The sequence below is a fragment of the Drosophila gunungcola genome (genome assembly GCF_025200985.1).
Source record: "Drosophila gunungcola strain Sukarami chromosome X unlocalized genomic scaffold, Dgunungcola_SK_2 000036F, whole genome shotgun sequence".
NCBI lineage: Eukaryota > Metazoa > Arthropoda > Insecta > Diptera > Drosophilidae > Drosophila > Drosophila gunungcola.
Window position 1 is genome coordinate 333214 of NW_026453188.1, and position 14428 is coordinate 347641.

Consider the following 14428-nt stretch of genomic DNA (forward strand, 5'->3'; position numbering starts at 1 on the left):
AAACAAGAAAGAACAACAAAATTTTGAGATTCGGCTGCGCTTCGAATGACGACTGGAAATCAGATGCTAGGAAAATCAATGAGTTCCCAGTCTGTGAAATTTATTAGATCTCATTTTATAAAGGGATTCTAATTGTTTAAACATAAAGTTCACATTAACATCTCGGAGGTTTCTCCTAACATCTGGAGATTTTTAACTTCAATCAGTTACGTGTGTTTTTTTTGAAGCGAATATGATTATTTACAGAATTCTTTTAATAGTATGCACATTTCTTGTGAAGAACAACCCATTTTACTTCGCCTTGCATCGCATCTTTAATAAATCATTCTCATATTAAGCATAGTCTTAATTTACTCATATAGAGATTTCCTCCTCTTTTGCTGAATAATAAAAAAAAATTCAAGTTAAATTAGGGAAAGTTTTATAACAACGCAAATATTGGGGAGAAATTCATTTATAAATATTTAAGAAAATTTATGGGAACTGATTTGTTCGAAGGTTGCAATACATTTTTTGAACAATGAACGTAGTTATCGTGCCTCCTTTAATTAATTTCCGCTAGGAATTAACATATGAAAGCAGGAATTTGATGTGAACAAATTTGTATTACAAACTCTAAGAATTGCTTCATTCAACAATGAAAATCAATTAGAAATATTAAATATACAAGATAACATTTGTGGCGACTAATTTGTTTCCGGACTGCAATGCATTCCTTGACGCTCTTACAAATTATTGATACCTTAAGTGTATGCTAGAACTGCAGTCGCTTCTTCTGGGCCAATCCATTGCCCCTCACCGTGGTCTCCACCAGCTTTCGCTTGAGCGCCGGCTTCTCCTCGCCGGCCTGCGGATTGGCGCCCTCCTTGGCGGCCAAAATGGCCGAGGGCATGGGCAGTTTGGGGCCCACCGTGGGTGCGGGCTTATTGCCAAAGTACGGCATGCTCAGGGCCTCCCGGCAGGACACGCGCCTCAGGGGATTCATGGCGAACAGCCGGCGCATCAGGTGGATCAAATCATTGCCAGCGGCGGTGAAGATGTTCTCCAGTGGAGTGCCCGGAAAGTTCCTGAACTGCAGGTAATCGTGCAGCTTGCCCAAATGCGGCCATTCCGCATCCGACGGTGTTCCCAGTGTGGCAAAGATTCTGGTCAACTGATCCAGATCCGAATCGCCCGGCATGAAGGGCACCCGCAACATCAACTCCGCCAGGATGCAGCCCACCGCCCACATATCCACTCCAGTGCCATACTGCCGGGCTCCAAAGAGCAATTCCGGCGAACGATACCACCGGGTGACCACGTGGTGGGTGTAAATGCGATTCGGCGAGCCAAACGATTTGGCCAGACCGAAATCACCGATCTTCAGCACTCCATCGCTGTTGACCAGCAAATTATTGGGCTTCAGATCGCGATGGAGTATCCAATTCAGGTGCAGGTACTCCAGGCCCTTTAAAGTCATTATGGCATAGGCCTTTATGTTCGCCTGGGTCAGGATAATCTTGGTATCCTTGATGATCACCTCCAGGTCGGTGTCCATGAAATCGAAAACGAGCGAGACGTTGGACAGCTGCCCGAAGACATCCACCAAACCGATGACATTCTCGTGCTGCAGCTCCTGCAGAATCTTAATCTCCCGCAGAGCCGTCCTGTTGATCCCATCGCGTGCATCTTCGCGGGAACCCTTCTTGATCTTCTTCACGGCCACAATTTGACTCGTCACCGTGTCCCGGGCCTTATAAACAATGGCAAACTGGTCGGGAAAGTGGAAAAGCCCACGTAAGTTGGGTTTATTTGGTCTGTCACTACGCAGGACTCACCTGACCCTCACCAAGGAAGGACAACTTGGCGTAGCGATCCTTCTTGTCGTTGGCGTTGGGCAGCATCTTAGGGTCCCTCAAAAATAACACAAAAAACAAAGAAATGCCGCGAGGCCAAATCAAAACAATTCAATTTGGCCGATAGACGCCGGCATGTGTTATCGCAATAAAATGTGTTATCGCAAGTAGAGTGTCGGCTTTCAAGCCAGAAAATCTTAGCTTTTTTTTACAAAAGAAATTTAATCTTAACGATACCTATTAAAAATATTGTTTATGCTAACAAAATCTTTTAAAATATAATTCGAAATGCTTGTTCTTTTATTTAGTTCACACAGTTTTTAACAGTTATTTAAGAGAAGTCAATCACTACAAAACATTTGTGATATATAAAACTATACAAACAAAATTATAATAAGCAAAAAGGTTTCTTCAAAGTAGGTGTTGGTAAAAAGAGTAATATATAGGAACTAATTTTTTTGTTGTAATTTTAATTTTAATATATCATCATCTTTAATACAAGGTTATTGTAATCAATTAAACATCATTTCAGAATATTGATAATAACTGGAAATTTTGTTTTTTGAAGATTAAAATCTATTTATATTTATTTAATGTACGATGTAAACATCTAGCTACTTTTTAGCTAATTTCCACTGCCACATTACAACACTGGGCGGCTATCGATAACGCCGGTGCAAGGCGACAACGCGTTGACCGTTTGGGCACTTTTCAACACCGTCACACCGAAAGGGGCATTTTTTTTATCCACAAGAAAATTTACTTGTTTCTTGTTGAGTTAATTGAATAAAAGGCCGACAGGATGGACGTGCGACCCAACCAGACGATCTATATCAACAACCTGAACGAAAAGATAAAGAAGGAGGAGCTGAAAAAGTCGCTATACGCGATTTTCTCGCAGTTTGGCCAAATACTGGACATTGTGGCACTGAAAACCCTGAAGATGCGCGGCCAAGCATTTGTAATCTTCAAGGAAATCGGGAGCGCCTCGAATGCCCTGCGCACCATGCAGGGATTCCCCTTCTACGACAAGCCCATGCAGATAGCCTACTCGAAATCGGATTCGGATATTGTGGCCAAGCTGAAGGGAACCTTCAAGGAGCGACCCAAGAAGATTAAGCCACCGAAACCGGCGCCAGGTGTCGAGGAAAAGAAGTGAGTATAATGCTTTCAAGTCCTGGATCTTAGTGCCCTGTCACTGTCTTCCACTGACTTTTCGCCCTGCATGTACCAATTTATACGGCAATCCTACTGCTTACTATCTTACCTGCACCATCAGATCCTATGATTTGTTTTTAGATCACATCCAAGTGTCATTCAAATATCCGGCTGTTCATTTAGTGTGTTCCTTAATACTTCAGCGGGTTTAGTGCCTAACCATGTTCCTCCATTTTGGGGAACTTGATTATAACTTAAGTGAAATATGACTTAATACTTCATCAATTACAAAAATATGTGTAATCAACTTCACTAAACTTCACATATATAATTTTCTGCCACTCAGGGACAAGAAAAAGAAGCCGAGCAGCGCGGAGAACTCGAACCCGAACACACAGACGGAGCAGCCACCCAACCAGATCCTCTTCCTCACCAATCTGCCCGAGGAGACTAACGAGATGATGCTGTCCATGCTGTTCAACCAGTTCCCTGGCTTCAAGGAGGTGCGTCTCGTGCCGAATCGTCACGACATCGCCTTCGTGGAGTTTACCACGGAGCTGCAAAGTAATGCCGCCAAGGAGGCGCTCCAGGGCTTCAGAATTACGCCGACGCACGCCATGAAGATCACCTTCGCCAAGAAGTGAGCGCGCCGCATACACAGACCAAGTGTAAAGGTCGCTCGCTGGCTGTTCAAGCAACTCCAATTCTTAATTTAAAGTAGAGAATAAATCAATATATACCTATGGAATTTTGCGTTTTAAACAAGGGGAACATGAAGAGGTATAGAAATCTTAGTGTAGTATTTAAATACTTTTTTATGAAGTCCAGGTATGAAACTATACCCATCCTCTTCAGATTTGTGAATGCTTTAAGGCAGACTTTAAATATATATGTATATATATTGAGGCATGCATATAGTGAGAAGTCTTTTAATTTTGTTAAGTCTTAAAACATGCAACTATTTTCATTTTAAAAATTAAAATCAAGTTCAATGTTTATAGGTATACAATTAGAATTAATAAATAATTTGTAGGCTTGTTTAAGTGTTCGCCAACAATTGTGTATGTTTTATTGAACCGAAATCGATTGTTCATATTTGTTTTAAATGCTGAGCTAGCGCGCACAATATGTTGGTTTCAAAATTGCAAGCATCCAAAGTCATGTGGTTGAAATATAGCATATAGAGTATTCCTTTGTATCCAGCGATTTTTGGTTGAGATAGCATATAGAGTATTTCGATTTCGAGATAGCATCACCGTCTTGTGGTGTATTGAGTCTTGTAATACTGTTTTGATGAGTTTAGTGTTAAGGCTGTATAGCTTAATCCTGAAACATTTGAAATTGTCTTTGTCTTTGGTGCGGTTTCAAGACTTTCATTAGAGCTTGGAGGTATCTTGAGTGTTATAGACCCGGGTGTTACTGATCTACCATGGCCTCCATGGCCTCCATGGCCTCCGTGGCCTCTTGATCGTGTTCCGATAGATCGCACATGACCTCTGCGTTGACAGTGTCACTGGATGAGGCACTTGGGGCGGCGCTGCACATTTCCTCGGATTCCAGGTGACTGGATGTGCGGCGCTGCTCCGTGGAATCCACATCGCTAACATATTTCTCCATGGATTTGACCAGCTTGTCAGGATTTCCGCCGACGAAAAGCTCCAGGACTTCGCCGCATTTGATGAACACAAACGTTGGCATGCCGGTCACATTGTAGTCCCCCGAAATCTCCTCGTTGTCATCTACGTCCACCTTGAGCACCACCGCACGGTCCGAATATTGCTGCGCCAATTCCTCCAATTTGGGGGCTATATTTTTGCAAGGTCCACACCAGTTGGCATAGAAATCGATCACCACCAGCTTGTCCTTGGCCAAAGCCAGCTGCTTGTCGAGATCTTGCTTATTCCTTACCAGATACACCATGATTTTAACTAGAAAATAAAAAGCGTTTTTACAAATTATTTGAAAAGTTTTTCTAATTTTCTAATTCAAATTTGCGGAGCAAAACGTCTGCTCACATCGAATTGGGCGGCCGAAATGATAGACTGACTTCACAAAGTTAAGGCAAAATGAAATCTGGCACATAAAAAAGCCTGCTTGGATCGAAAAATATAATTTAAATGTCAGCCATGGTGAGTTAGTGTGACCACTTCGGCGGCTTTTCTGCTTCAGCGTCCAAATTCCGCTTTAGCGGTTTTTACGAGACCATAAAGGACACTTGATTTAAATTAAATGAAATGAATTTTAAAAATTTATTAAACTCTAGCTGTTTTAAATGAATATACATTTCATTTTGTATATGGATCTCGCGGGGATGACAGCAGCAATCTTCAAATTTTTTACCATTGGGTCGATGATGTTTATATATTAACACCAAGAATTTTTAAGTTTTTATAAACATTTACTAATACAAAATAAAGCCAGTTTAAAAAGCTAAAAAAATATTTTGCAAAGTTGATTTTGCTTAGATTTTGGAAATAATTACACCTTTTTAATGGCAAAATATGATATATTTAATATTATTGAATATTGATTTTGTTGTCTGCTATTTTTTTACACGTTATCATAATTAGCTATATTTTCTAAAAGTGGATTTTAAATCAAATATAAGTCTTAATTAATGTTTTTATTATTTTGGGTTTGTAATTGCAAATAAGCATGAAAAAGCTTTTTTTATTTATAGCCCAAAAAACGCCGTTCAATCAAGTAAAAAATAGAAGAGCAAATTATAGCTATTATTTAATAAAATAATAATAATTAAAATATATTCCAAAGCTGCGATAGTTTTTCAGTGGTGAATAAGTTTGCCCGATGCTTGAGCGCTTTTGCCACCGTCTGGCAGCTCTGCCACGGCGGCCATTTTATTCTCAACACAGTCGGCCATTTTGTCTTTACCTAAAGAGAGGCGGCAAAATCGCGAATTCAGCGAAAAATTGGCGGGAATTCCAGTCTCCAAAACGGGAATTGGGGCCTATAAAAACGGCTGTGGAGCCGACCACGCCTCCAGTGCAAAAATCAAATTCGAAGGATCGACACTTTGTCCGCATAGATCTTAAATTGGAATTTCAACACCTTTCAAACCGAACCATCCATCATCCGCAATAATGGCAGCCATTCGCACCATGACCGATTACCACAAGAGGATCGAGGCGGCCAGTGACAAACTGATTGTCCTGGATTTCTACGCCAATTGGTGCGGCCCCTGCAAGGATATGGAAAGTACGGTGAAATCGCTGGCCAGGAAGTACTCGACCAAGGCCGTGGTTCTCAAGATCGATGTGGACAAGTTTGAGGAGTTGACGGAGCGCTACAAGGTGCGCAGCATGCCCACCTTCGTTTTCATCAAGAACAATCGCCGTTTGGCATCTTTTTCTGGCGCCGATGACCATAAGCTCACCGACATGATGGCCAAGTTGGTAAAAACATAGAAAACATTGAACAAGCAGTGAACAATCATTACTCGGAGCAGGCTCTCAACTAGATTTTAACCCATGTTCCCCCACAAAAATGTGTTCTTTTTGTATTCGTCTTAACTATTTTCATGTATCATTGTTTAGCTCGTAAGCGATGTGGGAGTAGGAGATGCGCGTGTGGTCATAGAAATAAGATTACTATAAAGAAAAAGTGTTAAGCCAGCAAAGAAAAAAAAAACCTAACCTCAATCTTGATGTATGTATATGTATGCTTTAGGGCGTGGAGGCGTGTCTGCGACATAACCTCTTAGGTCTGAGAATTGTATTCTGTTTTAAACTCCACTCGAAATGCCTTTTGGACAATCAATAATAGCTTTAAGGTTAGGCACTTAGCAATTCGATCAATAAATTGTAACCACTCTGACTAAAATTAACTCGCCATTTATTTTTTCTTGGGTTAAGGCTTCTTATTCCAGCTTATAAATATTCTAAGTTCTTGATTTTCAGCAAGCCCTAATCACTTATTGTGTAACATAACATAAAAAACATAACATAAAAAAAAAAACCTAATTACGAAACTCCAAATAGGTAATATTACCTATATAACTTGTTTGTGCAGCTTTTATAAAACTTACATAATCATTTTCTACATAATTTACAGTTGAGAAATCTTAATGGTCTTCTTTTGTACTTAAATTCTCTGGGTTTAATTTTTAAAACATAACAATAGTTTTTTTTTTTACAATTGTAGAAAGAATCTAAAAATCCAAATCGCAGCAATCCAGGTTTTTTTTACATTTCAAGGGGTATTATTTCCGAATGATAGTGATTAGTAAGCGGCGGGTGGAAACGTCATTGGTTTTACGCTTTTCCCCTGGCATTCGCAAATAAAACTTAAAGTCACGCACATGAAAAAATTACTTTCGTTAGCCAAACAGACTCACAAAAAAAACCTTTTGGAATCTGCAAAATTGCCCAGTGCTTTTTGGAAACTGCCAAAATACAGACCATAAACATAAATAGGCCAAAAGCCGAGTGATCAACGCAGAGATTCGAGCTACATATACATATAGTAGAGCTAGACCATGTCGTATCAGATCAAATCGACACCGTATTTCCGGCGGATGTTCAACAACAGCAAGAGGAATGGACAGTTGCAGAGATTGGCGGAGGAGTACGAGCGAATCCAGGAGTTCAACGATCGCACCATCGATCTGAAGATGCGGCAGGTGCGTTTGAAGCGGCTTTTCCGCGACATTGAGGAGATCAAGGAGGGAGGATCTGGTGCTGGTGTTGGTTCTGGTGCTGGTTCTGGTGCTGGTACTTGTATTGCCCCAGATACTCCAGCCCCCCATCTCAACAGAATCCGCGTTGGTCCATCCATTTCTCCGGCTGGTGGACGCCATCCACAACGGAGGAATCTACTCAGATTGACCAATGCCACGCCGGAGCAAAGGGCTCATGAGCAGCGGGTGAGGGCTTTGGCCAGAGCACGCGAACTGGGAATGGAGATGTCGCGAAGGAACGCGCAAATATTCGCGACCGGAGCCGCTGAATTCCAGAGGACTGAGCTCCGGCTTTCGGCCAAAATGCAGGCGGTGGCCGATGCCCGGAAAGATGCCCTTAATCGCCGGGAGCGGGCCACCAAGCGAATCACCTACGGCAACGAACAGTCGCGACAGAATCTGCAGCGATTGCTCCTGGTTCGCCAGCGACGCCTCTGCGGTGGGAATCGGCCACAGCTGCAACCCAATCTGCAACCCAATCTGCAACCCAATCTGCAACCCGATCCCATTCCCCGACAGACACCAAGGCGGGAAATAAGGTATCACAGGCTGAACAATATATTTTTATAGCCCTTACATTCATATTACATTTTATAAAGTTGATGGTTCTTTCTAAGTATTTTCATTTTAAAATTAATATTTTAAAATTTTGAGGATTATGACACTCTTACATTTTCTAAAGTTTATATTTTTGTTAGTAATCCAAGTTATATATATATTTATTTTTACTTTGTTTGTGGGCAACCTTTAAATTAACTTTAAATTATATTTTTTTTTAGTTATAATCCAAATTATATGTCCTTTTGATTTTATAATTTTTTAAAATTTTGCAGATTTTTATGTTCTTACATTTTTCTAAAGTAATCCAAGTTATACATTCATTTAAATAAATATATAAAAAAAAAAAGAAATAATTTATTTTTATGTTTATTTAGTTTACATTCAATTTTCAAAAGTTAATATATTATTTCCACCTTAAGCATTCTTTAGGTTTTATAGATTAAGATTAAGATTATGCGACGTTCATATTTTCCAAATTTTATGTTTTTTTGTTGTAATGATCATACTAAAACATCCTTTTGATTTTATACTGTATATTTCATATAATATTTGGATAATATATCAGATTATTACATTAAGATATAGGATTACATATATAGTTTTATGTAGCATTGATAGCAATCAGATTGGTATCCATACTTAAAATAAATTTGTTTTAAAAGTTACATTGGTTTAACTATTAATTGACTTTCCCTTAGTTTATATTTTTAATTATGTTTCAATGTTCAAATGTAGTTCCATTTTGTATAGTTTTAGAAATAAATGTAATAATACGTTAGAAACTTTTTTAGTTATTCATGCAAAACAATATTTTATAAATCTAATAGTTTCATTGACACGTTAAATAGTTTAATGTTTAATATTTTTCAATTAGTTTATATAAAAATTATAATATCGGTATTGCTTTACATGCCGGTAAGTCTTTTAATTTAAAATTTGTTATTATTAGTTACATAAGTTACATTTTGTGTGGTAACCTATTTTATGTTGATACAAATTCAAACATTTGTTCTGTTCATTTAAAGTTTACCACAATCCATTTTAAATAAATTAAATTCTTTCATGTCATTGTTTTATATGCATTTAGTAAAACGCTTATTGTAAAATATATATAAATAAACTTCCAATTTGACCAACAATTATATGTCAAGTTTTAACTTAATTTTAAACCGCATTTCCTCAAACACCCAGTTACCCGTATGCGGATTACCGCCAACTGGAAGTGCTGCCGGTTGAGGACAAGGATGAGATGTCGCCAAGGCAGCAACTCATTCGGCGGGATCAGGAGGTGGAGGAGGCTGAGCCGCAGTCGCAGCTGAAGGAAGAGCACTTGAGGAGGCTGGAGGTGGAACTCAGGCTGGAGGAGGAGGAGGAGGATTCCCTGGAGGAGAACCATCGGCGTTTTAGTGGGCTGAAGCTAGTTCCGTTGTCGTCCCAGGAGGATGTGTGCAGCGATGATGCCAACAGCGTACCGCAGCGACTACTGGTGCTGAGGCGCCAGAATTCCGAGCTGCGGCGACGACGCCAGGCAGACGAGGATGAGGACACTTCGCCCCAGCGGCTGGCACGCTTTTCGCTCAGCTCAACGAACTTTAGCACGGCCACGGCGGAAACCACGCCACCGAAATTCAAGGAGGACGTATCCCAGGACGGCTCCGATCTGGAGATGCACACTGCTCCGCTGGCCACCGAGGATCGCTTGGACCTGGGCTTCCAATCCGCCACCATAGGTAGCCATCAACCCACAGAACGAGTGCCCTGGGAGGAGGAAACACAGCCAGGCCCAAGCAAGTGGCGGCAAATCTCACTGATGATGCCCAAGTTTAAGGCCATTCCCGGCCTCACGATGAACAGTCAATGCGAGGAGATGGTGCCAGCACATGGCTCGAATCCCATGTTCTCCTGCCAGTTTATCAATGCTGCCACACAGGCGGAGGAGGGGGAAAAGGAGGAGGAGGAGGATTCGGACCAGTCGTCGCCGTTTTCGTCTCCTCAAGGCGAGAGTCTGCTGTCCACCTTCCAGTTCATTGGGGCCACGGAGCAGTAGGTTCATATTCAGGAAAGGATCGCAGGAGTTCCAGTCCGAAATCTGTGGCAAAATCTCCCAAAGGAAAGCGGTGATCAGTTTACTGAAATATACAAATTGTTCATTCAAATTCTAAGTTCACTTAAGCTAAATAATTTGGCTAGTTTCAGAAATAAATAATGTCTTAGTAATATATTATTAGCTAGACCAAATTTTAATTGCAATAAAATATGATTTTAAATCTGAAACGGAAAAAAATATTTCTATAACATTTTTTTTGTTGTCAAACCTTTCAATGTGGTTTTCACGATCTAAATATTAGAAATAAAATATTCATAGCCAAAAGATCTTATCCGAACGTGCTAATGAATATATTATAAAAGTGAATTTAATTGTTTATAACATGGTTGTGATATATTTAATACAAAATATTTTGTATTCGTTAGACGAGTATTATTAGAGGTTTCTCTAATTTTATGTCAAGGAACTTAGGGAATTTACAATGGGTTAGAAATCTTCAGAAACATATATGAGATTGTGTCAAAAGCAAGTTTGGTATAATGTGTACATAGTTCCATGGTAAACAATATTTAAATTTCGTTGTCTAAAATTCTATGTAGCGTCATTTAAAAAATATTCCATGTTAGGTAGCACTCCACTTGTAACATGCGAGAAAGTCCATGTATTTGGCTCTATGCAATTGAAGATAATGAAGACGTTCTTTAATCTGTAATTAGACTGCGACTTTTTCCATTTCTTTTCCTTGATTCTTTTCCTATACTTTCTTCTTTTGCTCTAGATCCTCCTTTTACTTTAGTTCCTTCTTTTGCTCTAGATCCTCCTTTTGTTCATTTGGCTCATTTTGTTTTCCCGGATCCATTGGCTCTAGTTCGTTCTGTTGATCCTCTTCGATCTCTTCATCCTGTGCTATCTCCTGTCTGCCCAAAACAGCCCGATGTTGAGCCTCTCTCACCTTTTGATTGGCCTTTCTGTAAATCTGAGACCAGTGCTCCTGCTCCTTTCGGTAGGCGGGCATCCAAGCGGCCAGCGCTTCTAGGAGGCCAGAACGAAAGGGATTCGATAGCTCGGGCAGCTGGAAATCCTTGTAAAAGGAAGGAGAATAGATTATGTCATCGAACTCGGTCTCAAACTCTTCATCCCTCAGCGGAATCACACGGGACTCCAGAATTTCAAAGCTATAAAAACAGCGAGATATAGTTAGGTATAATATACTAATATATATTGTTTAAATCCAACTCCCACCTGGGCAATCGTTCTCTCAGATAGCGTAGTCTTCTGCCACAATTATACTCGATGAGCTCCCGACTGTAGTGATCGCTTTTCCCAGCCAGATTCGCGATGACCAGCTTTTTATTGATCGATTGATCGAAGGTTTTCGTTTCCGAAAGACGCAGAAAGAGTATGCCCGCGTCCGCATCCATTTCGGTGACCTGGGCGTGCAGCTCCCGTTTGAGTACCAAGCGCCGGAACTGGTGCGTACTGTCCGGTGGCCAGTGGAGACCCAGCGGATGGACATAGGAGAGAGTTCCCCGGACAGCCAATGCCGGCCAATCCGTAAACCAATCGGGCAGGAATCTCAGGTCATTCGGCGACACTTTAGCGGCCGATGCATAGTCCACGTAGTATATGAAAACCCAATCGGCATCCTTTGGCGGAGTGGTCAGTATTCTGGCCCGCCGCCATCCCGCACGGTGATTTGCAGCGCAAATGTATCCGGCTTTCAGAAAATACGTCGACAATGGGTTGCTGTAGCTTTCCATTCTTTCATGATTATAATGGTGGCTGTGGGTTGTAAGCGCAAAGGAAAAGGAGGTAGATCAACAGCGGAGTTATGGGCAGCTTTAAGCTCACTTGATGTTCCTGTTCAACTCGGCCAGCATATTGGTGTCTTGGAAGCCGTTTACGAAATGAAACCAAAACTGAAACGGACTGTAAATCTTTGGGATGTACAGAGAAATATATAAATATAGAATATAGAATAGTATAACATGGTTTTAGTTTCACTTACTTTGCAAACGGAGATCATAATTTGGTCCTGTTCTCGGCAGTTGTCCTGCAGGCGCAAAGTAGGCAGCTCCTTGCCCAGGGCGACGGCGTCTCTGGGTTTGTCCACCATGAACACAGCATCAGTCTGTTTGAGCATAAACATTGAAGTTCAAAATACTTATAAATAATGAATACCGGGACTTGAACTAACCAAACAGCTTTCTGGAATCGCAGCACGGAACTGCAGGCGTTGCATAAAGTCGTTGGGCTCTTCTGCTTCCGGATTATCCACTGGCAAGGCTTGTGGATCAGTGGTGTCCTTGGCAAAGGGATTTGTTTCGGCTAACTCCTCTTCATCGCTATCGGGGGCCAAAGATTCCTGGAGAGATTTACTACAAGGCAACTCTATAGCTTCCTGTTCCACAGGTTCTTTCGGGGATTGATTGGTGGGCAATCCGGCCGCCGAGATAAGCCATTGCTTCATGTACTCCTCCTTGCCTCCGGGAACTAACTGAATAGCCCTGGTGCACAGCTCGGTTTTTGGCGGAGCAACCTGTGCATCCTGTTTATCTGGTCCTGGTCCCGCCAGCAGTTTGATCTGCGACAAATGGCTAATGCCCTTGGTTTTGTTATCCTCCTGGGACTTTACGTGGCTAGAGGATGAGGATGCATGGCTGGGTACGCAACTAGGAAAGTCGTCATGGTAGTCGGGCTGAAAAACGTTTTTTTTTTACCATGAAAGGATACCCTAGACTGAACAGACTGTTGAAATTAAAAACCTGGCTAATGGGTTTCTCCTGGCCACATGCCTCCTTGGAAGTTAAAGGCGCCAGTTTTGGCCTTTCCCAGCAGCTATGATGGGATATTGGATGGATGGAGAATTCGGAGTCCAACTGAAAATGGAAGCATTAGTTCACATTTAACCAAGAGATTACCCACCTTTGCCAGGTCCCATGGCTTTTGCAAAGCTAAAACCGCATGAAATTTGGATTTCCCAGCAAGATCCGAGGGTTTCGAAGTAACCTTAACAGGGGATATTGTTAGAATACGATGATTATTGCTGATCTATAACCTGCTTTTACCGGATTTATCACCTTCTTTTGGGCCTGATCTCCGGCAACCACCTGGATAAAGGGATTCTTCCGTTCACATGCCTCCTTGGAAGTTAAAGGCGCCGGTTTTGGGTTTTCCCTGCAGTTTTGATGGGATTTTGGATTGTTAGAATATTCGGAGTCCAACTGAAAATTAGGATTCGTTAGGGGACACATTAGTTTACTTTAAACTAAAAGATTATCCACCTTTGCCTGATCACATGGCTTTCGCAAAGCAAAAACTGCAAGAAGTTTGGATTTCCCAGAAACAGCCGAAGGTTCCGGAGTAACCTTGACAAGGTGTATTAATAGTAAATACGATAATTATTGCTGATCTAAAACCAGGTTTTGCCAGTTCTCTAACCTCTTTTTGGCCCTGATCTCCAGCAACCAGCTGGTTAATGGGTTTCTCTTGGTCACATGAGTCCTTGGAAGTGAAATCCGCCGGTTTTGACCTCTCCCAGCAGTTATTGTGGGATTTTGAATGGATGGAAAATTCGGAGTCCAACTGAAAATGGGGGTGGACGCATTAGTTCACATTAAACGAAGAGATTACCCACATTTGCCAGGTCCCATGGCTTTTGCAAAGCTAAAACCGCATGCAATTTGGATTTCCCAGTAAGATCCGAGGGTTTCGAAGTATCCTTTTCAGGGTATATTATTAGAATACGATGATTATTTCTGATCTAAAGCCTGGTTTTACCAGATTTATCACCTCTTTTTGGGCCTGATCATTTGCCAAATTCTTTCTCTCCATCTGCATAAGATGGTATCTGGCACGTGCGTACCGGTTACGTTGAGACACTTCGTTTTTGAGCATTGCGTCCGTCAGGATTTCATTAACTCGCGCTTTTAGTGGCTTCGTTTTGGTCACTTTTCCTGTCAATTTAACTAAATTCTTGGAAAGTTTTAATTTTGTCCTCCGAATACAACTGTATTTTCAACTGGCGGTATTGTTTTGGTCTGGCAACGCGGGCATTGTCTGGAAAGTAGGGATGGCAATAAAATGGGAAAATATTGGGAACTTAGCAAGTACAACCTCCACAGCTAGCCA

At 41.2% G+C, this 14428-nt stretch overlaps 6 protein-coding genes across 9 annotated transcripts; 3 read left to right on the plus strand and 3 right to left on the minus strand.

The window, feature by feature from the left end:
• Positions 1-35: 35 nt before the first annotated feature.
• Positions 36-1958, minus strand: LOC128260682 (cyclin-dependent kinase 7). The gene is made up of 2 exons (XM_052993866.1): positions 1818-1958; positions 36-1750 (listed from the first exon to the last, which is right to left on the minus strand). The coding sequence occupies exons 1-2, from the start codon at positions 1881-1883 to the stop codon at positions 755-757; spliced, it is 1062 nt and encodes a 353-aa protein (XP_052849826.1). The 5' UTR covers positions 1884-1958; the 3' UTR covers positions 36-754.
• Positions 1959-2511: 553 nt separating this feature from the next.
• LOC128260684 (U1 small nuclear ribonucleoprotein A) lies at positions 2512-3737 on the plus strand. The gene is made up of 2 exons (XM_052993870.1): positions 2512-2990; positions 3340-3737. The coding sequence occupies exons 1-2, from the start codon at positions 2638-2640 to the stop codon at positions 3635-3637; spliced, it is 651 nt and encodes a 216-aa protein (XP_052849830.1). The 5' UTR covers positions 2512-2637; the 3' UTR covers positions 3638-3737.
• Positions 3738-4037: 300 nt separating this feature from the next.
• On the minus strand, positions 4038-5111 carry LOC128260685 (thioredoxin-2). Its single transcript, XM_052993871.1, has 2 exons — positions 5009-5111; positions 4038-4921 (listed from the first exon to the last, which is right to left on the minus strand). The coding sequence occupies exons 1-2, from the start codon at positions 5073-5075 to the stop codon at positions 4410-4412; spliced, it is 579 nt and encodes a 192-aa protein (XP_052849831.1). The 5' UTR covers positions 5076-5111; the 3' UTR covers positions 4038-4409.
• Positions 5112-5982: 871 nt separating this feature from the next.
• On the plus strand, positions 5983-6835 carry LOC128260687 (thioredoxin-1). Its single transcript, XM_052993873.1, has one exon. It carries the CDS (start codon positions 6095-6097, stop codon positions 6416-6418), a length of 324 nt encoding a protein of 107 aa, XP_052849833.1. The 5' UTR covers positions 5983-6094; the 3' UTR covers positions 6419-6835.
• Positions 6836-7226: 391 nt separating this feature from the next.
• On the plus strand, positions 7227-10469 carry LOC128260680 (uncharacterized). Its single transcript, XM_052993864.1, has 2 exons — positions 7227-8228; positions 9442-10469. The coding sequence occupies exons 1-2, from the start codon at positions 7489-7491 to the stop codon at positions 10295-10297; spliced, it is 1596 nt and encodes a 531-aa protein (XP_052849824.1). The 5' UTR covers positions 7227-7488; the 3' UTR covers positions 10298-10469.
• Positions 10470-10679: 210 nt separating this feature from the next.
• On the minus strand, positions 10680-14340 carry LOC128260675 (uncharacterized). 4 transcript variants are annotated; one of them, XM_052993857.1, is made up of 12 exons: positions 14090-14340; positions 13935-14018; positions 13739-13882; positions 13582-13665; positions 13366-13521; positions 13223-13306; positions 13063-13176; positions 12495-12995; positions 12306-12428; positions 12149-12234; positions 11540-12079; positions 10680-11472 (listed from the first exon to the last, which is right to left on the minus strand). In XM_052993857.1, exons 1-12 carry the CDS (start codon positions 14192-14194, stop codon positions 11085-11087), a joined length of 2409 nt encoding a protein of 802 aa, XP_052849817.1. In that variant the 5' UTR covers positions 14195-14340; the 3' UTR covers positions 10680-11084. The 4 variants fall into 4 exon arrangements, with proteins under 4 accessions (XP_052849817.1, XP_052849818.1, XP_052849816.1 ...); XM_052993858.1 differs by having other exon boundaries at positions 13378-13521; positions 14078-14340; XM_052993856.1 differs by having other exon boundaries at positions 14078-14340.
• Between the last annotated feature and the right edge of the window lie 88 nt (positions 14341-14428).

Bases quoted from the DNA above. Each gene is read 5' to 3' on its own strand.
- LOC128260682 (XM_052993866.1), bottom strand. From the start codon at position 1,883: ATGCTGCCCAACGCCAACGACAAGAAGGATCGCTACGCCAAGTTGTCC. The intron at 1,751-1,817 runs GTGAGTCCTGCG...TTTCCCGACCAG, and splicing joins CCTTCCTTGGTGAGGGTCAG to TTTGCCATTGTTTATAAGGC.
- LOC128260685 (XM_052993871.1), bottom strand. From the start codon at position 5,075: ATGTGCCAGATTTCATTTTGCCTTAACTTTGTGAAGTCAGTCTATCAT. The intron at 4,922-5,008 runs GTGAGCAGACGT...TTTATTTTCTAG, and splicing joins TTTCGGCCGCCCAATTCGAT to TTAAAATCATGGTGTATCTG.
- LOC128260687 (XM_052993873.1), top strand. From the start codon at position 6,095: ATGGCAGCCATTCGCACCATGACCGATTACCACAAGAGGATCGAGGCG.
- LOC128260684 (XM_052993870.1), top strand. From the start codon at position 2,638: ATGGACGTGCGACCCAACCAGACGATCTATATCAACAACCTGAACGAA. The intron at 2,991-3,339 runs GTGAGTATAATG...TCTGCCACTCAG, and splicing joins CCAGGTGTCGAGGAAAAGAA to GGACAAGAAAAAGAAGCCGA.
- LOC128260680 (XM_052993864.1), top strand. From the start codon at position 7,489: ATGTCGTATCAGATCAAATCGACACCGTATTTCCGGCGGATGTTCAAC. The intron at 8,229-9,441 runs GTATCACAGGCT...TCAAACACCCAG, and splicing joins ACACCAAGGCGGGAAATAAG to TTACCCGTATGCGGATTACC.
- LOC128260675 (XM_052993856.1), bottom strand. From the start codon at position 14,194: ATGCTCAAAAACGAAGTGTCTCAACGTAACCGGTACGCACGTGCCAGA. The intron at 12,996-13,062 runs GTTTTTAATTTC...AACGTTTTTCAG, and splicing joins AGGAGAAACCCATTAGCCAG to CCCGACTACCATGACGACTT. The intron at 11,473-11,539 runs GTGGGAGTTGGA...CTGTTTTTATAG, and splicing joins CTGAGAGAACGATTGCCCAG to CTTTGAAATTCTGGAGTCCC.